This window comes from Podarcis filfolensis, assembly GCF_964270895.1.
Source record: "Podarcis filfolensis genome assembly, chromosome: 8".
Lineage (NCBI taxonomy): Eukaryota > Metazoa > Chordata > Lepidosauria > Squamata > Lacertidae > Podarcis > Podarcis filfolensis.
Window position 1 is genome coordinate 63962666 of NC_139611.1, and position 12290 is coordinate 63974955.

At 42.0% G+C, this 12290-nt stretch overlaps 1 protein-coding gene across 3 annotated transcripts in view; it reads right to left on the reverse strand.

Annotated features, from left to right (window-relative positions):
* The window catches only part of UBXN11 (UBX domain protein 11), a 33322-nt gene that overhangs the window by 19113 nt on the left and 1919 nt on the right, over positions 1-12290 (reverse strand). For all 3 annotated transcript variants that reach the window (XM_083627522.1, XM_083627520.1, XM_083627521.1), the window contains exons 2-8: positions 11978-12071; positions 11543-11580; positions 10670-10774; positions 7846-7946; positions 6186-6240; positions 5589-5668; positions 5017-5131 (exon numbers count right to left, since the gene is read on the reverse strand). In XM_083627522.1, coding sequence (XP_083483648.1) covers positions 5017-5131; positions 5589-5668; positions 6186-6240; positions 7846-7946; positions 10670-10774; positions 11543-11580; positions 11978-12042 — 559 coding nt within the window. In that variant the 5' untranslated portion in view covers positions 12043-12071. The remainder of the gene's footprint in view (positions 1-5016; positions 5132-5588; positions 5669-6185; positions 6241-7845; positions 7947-10669; positions 10775-11542; positions 11581-11977; positions 12072-12290) is intronic.

The window sequence follows — 12290 nt, forward strand, 5'->3', positions numbered from 1 at the left end:
GGGAAACCCCATCAAAAGAAAGCGCATCACCTCATACATAAACACCATGAAACCACACATCACCTTCCTACAAGAAATACACAACCCACCCAAAGGCAGCAAACTCCTGAGCGACCCCCGCTTCAGTCAACAGTGGGTCGCACGAGGCTCAGGGAATGCACGTGGTGTAGCCATAATACTTAGTAGAGACCTGAACTTCACTGCCACAACAGTCCTCAAGGACAAAAAAGGCAGATTCATTTTCGCTAAAGGGACACTAGACGGCAAAATCAAACTGACAATCGGCTCCATATATGCCCCAAACGCGAAACAATTAGAATTCTTCCAGAAGACACTAAACAAATTCCTCTCCTTCTCTGAAGGGGAAGCAATCCTAGGAGGGGACCTCAATCTAAATATGAAAGGCATATCCCTGAAAGATATCCACCCTACAACCCCATGGGCAACCTTCCTCCGAAGGAAACCTCCAACAACTAGGAACTCTTACAAATTACTAAAATTGCTAAAAAACAGGGGTCTCTATGACATCTGGGGTGAGCAAAACCCGGGAGACATCAGCCATACATTCCAATCGGGACGCCATGATACAGTGTCCAGACTGGACAGCATTCTACTCACACAGGGTCTGATCCCCTCAGTGGAATCAACAAACATAGGTAACATTAAAATCACAGATCACGCCCCAGTAGAAGTCATCGTTAAAATAGGAGAAGGAACACAAACCACCCCATCATGGTCCTTCAGCCCCATCCTAACTACAAACAAACAAATTAGAGAGAATCTCACAAAAACCCTCCAAAACTACTTCGAGGAAAACGATGTAGACAATATAACAACCCCCCCTCCTATGGGACGCAATGAAAGCGGTCACCAGAGGAGCTTGCATAAAAGAGAAAACATTCCTTAAAAAACAAACCACCTCAAAAATTAGCAAAATAGAACAAGACATCACAGTCCTCTCATCACGCTACAAACAAACAGGATCTAAAAAACTCCTCAAACTTATAGAACAAAAAAGGAGAGAACTAGACTCCTTAGAAATCAACAAAACAATGATCAACATTCTATACTCTAAACAACGTTTCTATGAATATGGAGGGAAAACCTCCAGATTACTAGCAAATAGATGTAGGAAAAAAGCACTCAAAACAAGAATACACTGCATCACCAAAAAAGACGGCAACATAACATTCTCCCCCAAAGAAATAATCTCAGAATTTGCAGAATTCTACTCCAACCTATACACCTCCCATAACCCACCAGAGAGGGAAATAAAAAAATTTCTAGCAGGACTGACCATGCCTACCCTAACTGATGAGGAACAGGAATTCATGGACAGCCCTATCACCCCAGAGGAAATAGATGCAGTCCTCAAAAATCTGAAACCACACAAAGCCCCAGGCCCAGACGGCTTCACAGCAGAATTCTATAGGAAATTCAAAGAACCCCTGATGCCTTACATGACCCGCCTATTCAACGACATCATAAAAGGGGGTCCCATCCCCAAAACCTGGACCCACTCCAAAATAGTCTCCATCCCAAAACCACTAAAAGATAGCCTCAAAGTAGAATCATACCGCCCAATCTCATTAATAAACCAAGACTACAAGATATTCACATCAATCTTGGCCAACCGCCTAAAAATCTTCCTACACAAGTTAATAGCCCCAGACCAAACTGGCTTTGTCCCTGGCCGCAATATAACAGACCCCATCAGGAAACTACTGAACCTGATCGAACACAGCAAGGCAACCAAACTCCCATTGACAATTATGTCCTTAGACATCCTCAAAGCCTTTGATTGCTTAGAGTGGAAATACATATTAGCAGTTCTAACTAACATGAAATTTGGCCCCAACTTCCTACAAATCCTCAAACAAATATACTCCCAAGCCTCAGCAAGATGCAGAACTAATAATATGGATTCTAATACTATAGCTATCCAAAGAGGCACGAAACAAGGATGCCCACTGTCTCCCTTCTTATTTATCCTGGCTCTGGAACCCTTAGCAATCCGCATCCGAGCAGCCACAGACATCAAGGGAGTGGAAATAAAAGGCAGAACCTATAAATTAGGGCTCTTTGCAGATGACCTAATGGTCACAACACCAGACCCCATAAGCACAGCAACCTCCCTAATCAGAGAACTCAACACATTTGCAATGGTGTCGGGCCTACAGGTAAATTTCACAAAGTCAGAAGCTATGTGCTTCAACACCCCTCCTCACACCCAAAAAGAACTCACGAAGGTCACCAAAATAAAACTTTGCCACACCAAGTTCAGATACCTAGGGGTACAAATAACCAGAAACCTCAATAAACTGCACCTCCACAACTACAAGCCCCTGTGGCGACAAATTAACAAAGACCTAAAGAGATGGAATAACATGAATTTCACTCTCTCAGACAAAATAGCCATGATCAAAATGATCACACTCCCAAAACTAACCTACCTATTCCAAACCCTCCCAATCTGGATCCCCCCAACCCAACTCCGCAGTTGGCAAAGGAAACTACACTCTTTTATCTTCTCACATAAAAAACCAAGAATAAGCCCCAAATGCCTGCACCTCCCCACCTCAGAAGGAGGATGGGGAATCCCCAACATAGAAGCATATTACATTGCCAACCAAATACGACATATAATCCCATATATACTCAAAGATGAGACAAAACAATGGGTACACCTAGAGAGGGACACAATTGAAAATACCTGCACCACAGCATACCCACTCCTCCCAAACAAACTAAAGAAAATTCCCACAACACTCAACAGGTACACACAGACCATGCTCAAAGCATGGAAAACACAAATAGGCAAACTATCCCCAACCCCATCCCCACTAATCCCCCTGGCGTACCACCCATTATTCCACCATGCAGCACAAAACCTCCAGATAAAAACCTGGCGAACCAAAGGCTTATATCGCCTAATAGACTTTTATAAAAATAACAAACCTTTGTCAACACAAGAAATACAAGACAAACTAGAAGACACCCAAATGCCCTGGTTAACACAACACCAACTACATGCCCTCTTAAACAACCCAACAGTAAAATTAGCAGCAACTAGGCCCCTGACAACCTTCGAAAACCTCCTCCTAACAACAAAGGGGAACAGTAAAGGGACGGTATCCGCAATATACAAAATAATACTCCAAAACCCCACAAACCCCCTAGACGCAATCAAAAAACAATGGGAGAATGACATAGGCTATGAGATTAACCCCACGCAATGGACCAGAATGTGGTCTAAACCTCCCTTTAAATCCATATCAACGAAAAGAAAAGAACTCACACTGAAACTCACCTACAGGTGGTACCTAACACCAAGGAAACTAGCGCTAATACGCCCAGGAACCTCACCAAAATGCTGGAGAGGGTGCACCTCCACAGGCACATACCTCCACATGTGGTGGGAATGTCCCAAAATCCAACTATTCTGGGCAACAGCCATACGAGAAATATGTAAAATAACTAAACAAGTATTAGATATCACCCCAGAATTGGCCCTACTAAACATCTTCCAAGACAACAATGCCCATTTACACCACAAAGAACTCATAACCCACCTACTTTCAGCAGCCAGAAACACCATAACCAGACACTGGAGAGACCTGTCAGGAGTAAGCATGGACCAATGGTACCAAATAGTATGGGAAACAGCCCTACTGGAAAAATTAACTAATAAACTGAAACTGACACGGGGACAAACAGAAGAAGACACCTTCACCCCGGTATGGCTCCCCTTTATCACATACACAGCCCAACAAGACAATGACAATAATCCACCAACAGCATACAAATCAATATGGCTAACCTGATCCAAAACACCCACCCACCTCACTCACACACGAAAACAAAGATCACCACAGCCAATCACAAACAAACAATCACACCCTACGCCAACCCCAAACTCTCTCACTACCAAAGGAACACAAGTGAACAACACAAACAACGCTGACACCAAACTCTACATACACTAAGCATAATAGAAACACTGCCACCCGACCCCACCCCCATCCATCTTCCCTCTCTCCACCCCCCCTTTCTCTTTTCTTTCTTTTTTCTTCTCCCCCTAATGCCTCAACAAAGGAAACGGATTTGTAAAAATGTTACATGGGAAAAAAAAAATACGAGGCATTACACTTCTGTAAAACAAGAAAATCCTAAATAAAATATTAAAAAAAAAAAAAAACACTGCATTTTAACTGCAAAATCTTTTCCAGCATCAAGAAAAGCAGTTTCCATGACAAAGTAATGGAGGAATATTGTCAATAGGACACTATTTCTACAATTAGAGTTGGATTACATAGGGTGGTATCCAATGCACTTGCTCTGTTAGTGCAAGGACTTAGGCTTGTTCAACTGAACTTTCCACCCTCTCCTCCTCCTGGACATGCCCAGTGCCCTTCCCAAATCTGCTCTGGAGGGTTGGGAAAACCCCCAAGAACAAATTTGGGGAATACAAACAGAAAGGAGAGGGAGTAGTTCTGTTGCACAAGCATAAATCCTTGTGCTAAAGTAACAAGTTACTTAGTCATACACTGTGTACAACCCATAGGGACAAATATGGATTTTGTGCTCTAGGTGTGGAGTTGTTGCAAAGCAGGGTACATGATACCTCAAGGTTCAGGATAGTTATTAGGAGTTTTTCTCCATTTATACCCTGCTTTTCAAGGCAAAAGCTTTCAGAAACTGGCTTATGGTACGACTAAAACAGTTTAATTAAAATTAATAAATTGAAAACTTTTTTCCCAAAACCACTTGTGCCTGACAAGTTTGCACTATTTGCTATGAGAATCTTGGCAATGCTGATTTGTAAGGTTATTAAATGAATGACAATGGGGATAATTTATGATGTATACAATGCCATAAATGTACATAGCATATTATTGAGTTCTGTAAATGAAAAGACTGGTCTCTACGCCAAGGAGCTTACAGTCTAAATGGAAGTAAAGTATGCTCTGTTGTCTTAAGGTATCTAAAACAGGGCAGTCTTTTGTCCCGGCAAACCTGGTTTCCAGTAATGCTTTGACAGCTCACTCCTTTCATCACTTTGTGCCTGCACTTCTCCCAAAGAGTCTGTCCCTTCTCCAACCCAGATCAATCCATAGTCATTCAGAAACAGCTGCATAGGGGGAAATGGGGACAATTTAGACAGGAAGGAGGATAGCCTAACCAATGGTGAGAATAGAAAAATGCTGAAGGAAAAATAAAATTGCTACTTTCCCAAAATGAACTTTTATTTAAGGCTGCAACCTAATTAAATCAATTTTAAATAAGGATGATGTGAAAGTTCCTCAGAGCCCAACTCATATTCAAACCCTGGGGATTTGGAAGACCTGAGGCCAACCAGAACTTACGAGATCTCGTTTCCCCCCGCTTCTCATTGTCTTAACACAAGGAGTAAAAAAAAAAAAGGCAAAAGAGAGATTCCCCTCCCTCCCATTTCTGCCTGGTACCTGAGAGGTTAGTTTGTTCAAAGGCTCTTGTTCACATCCAACCCAGTAACCACCCATAGAATGAACAGAAATTAAGCTCAGATTCATAGAGAAATAATAATCTCTCGCTCCCATTAATCTTACCTCCATTTCCCAGACCTGATGCTGCAATTTAAGGCATATCACTTCCAGTTCCTCTGCTCTGCTCACCCAAGAAGATTCAGCTTGCAAAGGAAAAAAAACACCCAAAGATATGTAGGGGTTCCTCATTTTGATTAATATTAAACTGCACTTGTTGTTTAGTCGTTTAGTCGTGTCCGACTCTTCGTGACCCCATGGACCAGAGCACGCCAGGCACTCCTGTCCTCCACTGCCTCCCGCAGTTTGGTCAAATTTTGGTCAAACTGCACAAAGAGCAGCAATAGTCCAAGTCTCTGTTATAAATTAATGTTCTGACTCAGAATGGAAAAGGTTAGCGTTTTACCTTCGAACACACTTCCTTCCAATGGGCAATTCCATATGGTGACCTGGCCGGTTCTGGACTTACTGGTGCCTTAGACCTTAAAACATGACCTGCATTATGGTGAGGCCTTGAAAGCTGCTCTCTCCACATGCTCATACACACACTGCTGTGGCCTGGAGGCTGGACTTCAGCCTCACATCCCTCAACTCTAGCAAAACTTGGCATCTGCCTCTTGTTGAAGAGAAAAAGAAGCATTGAGACATGTGCTACAATGTTACCTTTTCCTTTCTTAAGGATTTTTATCTGCTCCTCAAGCTCCTCAATCTTCTTATCCTGCAGATCCAAATATAAAAGGCAAAAAATATTACCAGTCACTATTAATTCCATGTCATATATGAACTGCTTCCTATGAAGCATCTCAAAGCAAATTCACAACAGAATAAAAACATATACAAAATAATTGCATCAATACAAGCAGAACAATTGCATATATAGGAAACCAAATTCAAAACCAATACAGATGTTGAATGGGATAAAAGATTCCACTCTGAAAGCTTGCTCAAAGAGGAAAGTCTTCAACAGACGCTAAAAATACATTAGAGAGAACCCGTGTCTCATATGTAGGAGCATGGGGTTCCAAAGGGTAGGTGCTGCCGCAATAAAGGCAAGATTCCTTCATGTTATGAAGCAGGCCTTCAGATATGACGGTATCTGCAGGGTGCCCCCTTCCGTGTTGCAGAGTGATCTCCCTAGTAGTTTAACCATCAATCCCTCTTCCCAGGAACTCTGGAAGTGTAGCTCTGCAAGGGGAATAACAACTCCCAGCACCCTTAACAAATTATACTTTCTAGGATTCTCTGGTGGGGAGAAGCCAAGACTCTTTAAAGTCCCATTAGGGGAAAAGGCAAGGTATGAATGAATGAATGAATGAATGAATAAATAAATAAATAAATATAAAAAATAGTGCTATGACTCAACACACATGATCAGAAACAGACTGATCTGTCCATCTTTCCTCCCGCTGTGAGTTTACTGATAGTGGCTAGGAGTGAATGAGCCTTCTCCATCGTGGCTCTCTGGCTGTGGAATGTCCTCCTCAGGTAAGCTGTACTCTTTGGACTAATTCTAACTCTCTCCTCTGTAAGCAGAACGGTTGGAGCCACTGCCATACCTGAAGCCCCTCCACTCATGCTGTCCTGGGTGGGAGATGGAGGGCAGCTTCATCATCCTCCCCTGCCCCTTTTTCTGCTGCAACAGCTCCAGGATGGTGTACCAGAGGGGTCTAAATGGGGAACATTGTTGGTAGCTGGATCAGCTTAGGATCCAAAGATTCTTGACCGCCAGCAAGGATACTGCCTGCAACAGCCAGTGCCTGTCTGCATTTTCAGCAGTGCAGCAGCGACAAAAGCAGAAGATTGTAGGTTTGGATTGCTCTGCTAATTTTCTTTTCTTTACACTAGGCAAGGACATTCCATTTTTTAAGGCTTTTAAAATTATGCTATGTTTCTTTCAATATTGTTTTTCTCTATTCTTCTGATCTGTTTTTTTTTTTTTTAATGTATAGTTTTGTCCTTATCTGGTGTGTTTTTACTTGGGGCATTGCATTCTTATTCCCATCTGGCTTTTTAAAAATTTGCTGTTTTAGCCAATCACAGATCACTCTGTTATAAGGCAGCCTATACATAGTGTAAATAATTGGAATTTTATCAGATTGTAATTTTATCTTTCTTTTTTTTTTTTTGCATACCATGTTATGAGACACCCACCCACCCAGATTGATTTATGCAATTTAGAAAAAATAATTAAATAATAAACACTTGAATTTAAAAAATCTAATAAATAAAATCTTAGCATGATTCTGACCAGTGATTTATGATTTATGACCAGTTTGAACTGTTGCCATGCTAACGCAGTTCCTTTGAAGCCTGGCATTTTCACCTTGTGGTATATTGCCCGTGCTTGGCTCTTGATGCTCTGTTCCAAGGAAGCAATCTTCTGCATCATGGAGGTCATCAGCTCCATATCGTTGGGAGCAGACCCTAAAGGCACAAAGTCAACAGATCGTGAGAACAATTTGGTGTCAAATGTTCTATCGAGATGCCGACCCCACAATGGCATGTTGTGCTCCTTGGAAATGGAGCACAGGGCTAGAATGCTTGGTATGTCCTCTGTGTCGGCTCTCTGCCCAAATCCTTGGCGGAAACAACAGAGGACTAGTATCTGGGTCACCAATGGGGGAAGACTGCGGAGGTGCAGCTATGTTGGATCCCAGACATAGGCTGACATTTCAGTGGTAGGTGGTAAACTCTATTTTCCACAGATTCTCTGCACAAACGCACACATCTGTAGATGCTCTCTCTCTCTCTAGGATGGGAATATGGCTATTGCCAATCACCCTACATTTTCTATGTTGTACTCAGAAGGATCAAAACATACAGGAGGCCAGGGAACAATGTTCCTCACCATGGCATAAACTTAGTCTGTCACTCCTCCCTCCCTCCTTCTAGTTACCCAAAAGAGCGAAAAAGGAAAGAGAAGAAGGAATGGATACAACTGGAGCTAGATGCGACTCACATATATGCCTTGATTCTTAAGGAATGAAGGGAAAGCACAGAATGCACAGATATTTGACCTAGAATTCAGTTTCCTGAGAGTCTCAGCTTTTTTTTTTTTTAAAGTTTCTAGACTTTATGGTTGCAAAGATATGATTGAAAGTGTATAGGTGAGCAAGGCATGTTGAAGTGAGAGGTGTTGGATAATAATTCTGGTGGCTGGAGAGGGAGACCTAGTGCCCTGAAAAGCTCCTTGCCAATCCCTGTGACAAGCAAAACCAGAATAAAAACATGTAACTTTGTTTTTAAAAGTGCAGGAAAAATATGCAAAATAAAATAAGTTATGCAAAAGTTCTGTTTCCACAACTTATACAGGGTACAGAATTTCATTTGTTTTGACACAGATCCTGCATTGCCCAGCTGTATAATCTTAATTCTTTTGAGTACCCCTATTTATTTATTTATCCCCCATCTACAGAGAAAATCTTGTTTACTCCTGGCTTTTCAACTTAAGTAAGAGATGTGCAGGCTGGCTGTTCCACTGCTGACTCAGGCATCAGTCCCCCCCCCCCCCATCCTTCTGGTGGGCTGCGTGGTTTTTTATTTTTAAATGTGCTGCATGAACATTTGGGTTTCTATCTGTTCATTAGTCACCTAATTAACTAAAAATAAAAGGAAATGTTTTTCAGGGCCTGGTTAAGAAAAGAAGCAGAAATTGTGCACAGAATTTGTCATGGGCAGAAAAAAACAAGAGGGTGAACTTGGAAAAGTCTGTACATGTGGCTTCATTGGCATGTGGCAAAGTGTGTTGATGCTGGCAAAGAAGTGTTGCTTATTGGACACACATGTGTGAGGTCTCAGAATTTGGTTCTGCTTAAAGGACCTAAATCCTTTAAGATCAAAGGCAATGTTAGTGTGGGTCACTTGGCCTAGCTTGGGAGAAAAACATCTTCATCAGCAATGCTGTCCATACTCTATGCAAATCAATTCCATATTTTAGATCAAGGGCCCTTGAGACTCTCTCTGAACCACACCCTTCAGCAGCCCTACTCTCCTTGAATGTTTTTGTCGAGCTGGAATGTGCCCTTCAACTCTGATGAGGCCTGAATGGAGGCTACAGAGAGGTGTGTGTAGAAACTAGCCTGCTGTATAAAGGGAAACTTTGTGTTCATTGCTTTGCCCTTTTTTGTCTCTGTTCCCAGCCACCACTGACATGTGGCCCTCAGGCTGAGAAAGGTTCCCCATCTCTGTTCTAAATAAAGGGAACCCACCTGCTACAATCAAACTACATCACACATATCAATGTCATTTGTGCTGAGATTTAGCATACACTTTCTCAGTATGCATGGTTCTTTCTAAACTTACGCTACAGGCAGACAATGGGTTTTAAGAGAACTGAAAATGGGTAGGAGGGAGGTTTTGCTTCCCACAACATGTACTTATCTTTGTTTTGCCCCACTGTTGCCTCTGGTCAAAAGCAAGTTCTGCAGGTTTTTTAAAAATACTAAAATAAACTCCTGTAGAACCTGTGTGACTTCACACAACGAACAACAAGGCTTTCAACCTTGAAAAGAAAAACACTGGATCTTGTCAGATTTAATGCTAAACACTGTAGGGTGAGATTAAAGCTTCTGCTTTTAATTTCAAACTTACCAGAGTTCCCCATTATGTACAAACTGCAAAACTATTATTAGTTTGGGATGGGGAACCTGTGGCTTTCCAGATCTTGCTGGATTCCAACTCCCATCCGTCCCAGCCACCATGGCAAAAGATGATGAGACCTATAGTGCAGAAACATCTGGAGGGTCACAGGTTATCCATCCCTAGTTTAAATTATGGTTAGTTTGGAGAAGCCAGGTTTAAAGCATGGTTTATTATCCCAGCATGTTTACTAACCAGAGTTCCCTGAGTTTGGACATTTTCAAATGTATTTCCACTATCCTTAGTGCTAGAGGTAATAGAGACTCAAAGCTGAGGTTGTCATGAGTTCAAATTCTGTCCCAGAATATACATGAGGAACTACAAAAGACAAACAGCCCTTGTAACATGAACATAGAGCACACAATGTCTGAGTTAGCTACGGAAACAGAAAACAGGAAATAGTGGAAAGTGCTGTGGCCTTTACCATCCCAGACCTTGAATTTGCATGGCTGATGTTAGCCCTTGGCATTACCCAAAACCAATCTCATCTCCAGCCCTTCTACTCATACCCAATGCCATTGGTTTTTCTGCAGTTCCATCTGAGCATGAAGGCCTGCTGATTGGAATCTGAGCTCTGGGCCCCAGGATTTCATCCATCATTGCTGCTTCATCCTCTGTGAACAAAAGTGATCAAATCATTTTGAGGAGCACAGAAAGGACTTCCTCTGCTGTGTGTGTGGGTGCACGCATGTGTATGTGTGTGTAAGCAGAAATGTCTGTTGCCTTGAGGAGGCAAAATAGTTAGACTTGCCAACTGTACCAATTTCCATTGAGAAGGCTAATTGACAAGAAGTAAAGTAAGCTGTAAAAAAAAATAATGTGAGCCAGTCTCTAGAGCAACATAAGCTGGTGGACTTCTAATGCAAGATCCTGCATCAAGATCCTGTCAAGACTAACTACATCTTCTACTTCCCCTGAGGAACCTATCCAGAGCTCTCTAGAGTTATACCACTTTAATTAATAGCACCCAGAAACTGCAGCTTACTAGATATTTTTCAGGATTAGTAAAAATGCTCATATATCACTAATGATATATTTAAATCATAGACAATTTTTTGAGTAACTGCTGGGGGTGAGGGGGAGGCCCTGAGCCTCATTAGTTACCACAGCCAAATGAGGCAAGGATTGTAAAGACAGCAGGCACCCCCATCTCACAAACAGCCAGTTGACTGGAGCACAGTTGAAATTCCAACTCTGCCATTGACTCTTGGGTAGCCTTAGGTTTCATACACTCTCAGCCTAATTCTTTGCCTGTAAAGGGGGGAAAGTAATCCACAGGTTTATGTAGGAACTGATGAGAAATTAGAAAGATCATACACTGCTATATACATAATTATTTGGAACAGGGTAAACAAAACAATGACAAGGATCTTACCACTCACCATTCTGAATGCTCTCTTTGAAAGGTGCTGTCCTTTTTCTGAAATCCAGAAGAAATCAGGAGTTGTCACTCATAAAACAGGCAAGAAATCAATGATTATCCATGTAAATGTATACTTCAAACATAACTGCTGAAGAAGATGCTTGCAATTTTACACTACAGTTGGAAAGTCATGCCACAGCCCTTTGGTTTTCTGATATGAGCACACATAATGAAAAGAGTGACTTCAAGAATGTGATGTGAGTAGAGGCCATAAAGCCCCTAGATAACTACACTGTAAACACATAACTGTTCCTAGTTTCAAATTCTGGTGTGAGGTACATACAATGCTGGAATGAACCTGAAAGCTGGATTCTATGTTATAAAACTAACAGGCCCTGGTTTTCTCTGTGGCTCCTACATGTCCAGGTGGTTGTATGAATGAACCCTCACTTACCCTGATGTCTGCAACTGGAGTGGCATCCTGCGAATCTTCCCCAGAGAGGAAAGAGGAGACGTCATGGTTTACTATGAATTTACAGTTTTAAATTCTAAGGGCGGGGGGGAGAGAGATAGAAATGCATTACAATTTGTGGCATACATATGCAACTCAGAACTGCCTATGTGGCTTATCTATATGATGCACACATCTCTGCACATTGCTAATTGTTGAAGATGTGATACACTCCTACAGCATCTCTAAACTCACAGTCCAAACACAGTGGATGCAGTGAGGGGTCAACCTAGGCTGACACTCTATCCATCCACAT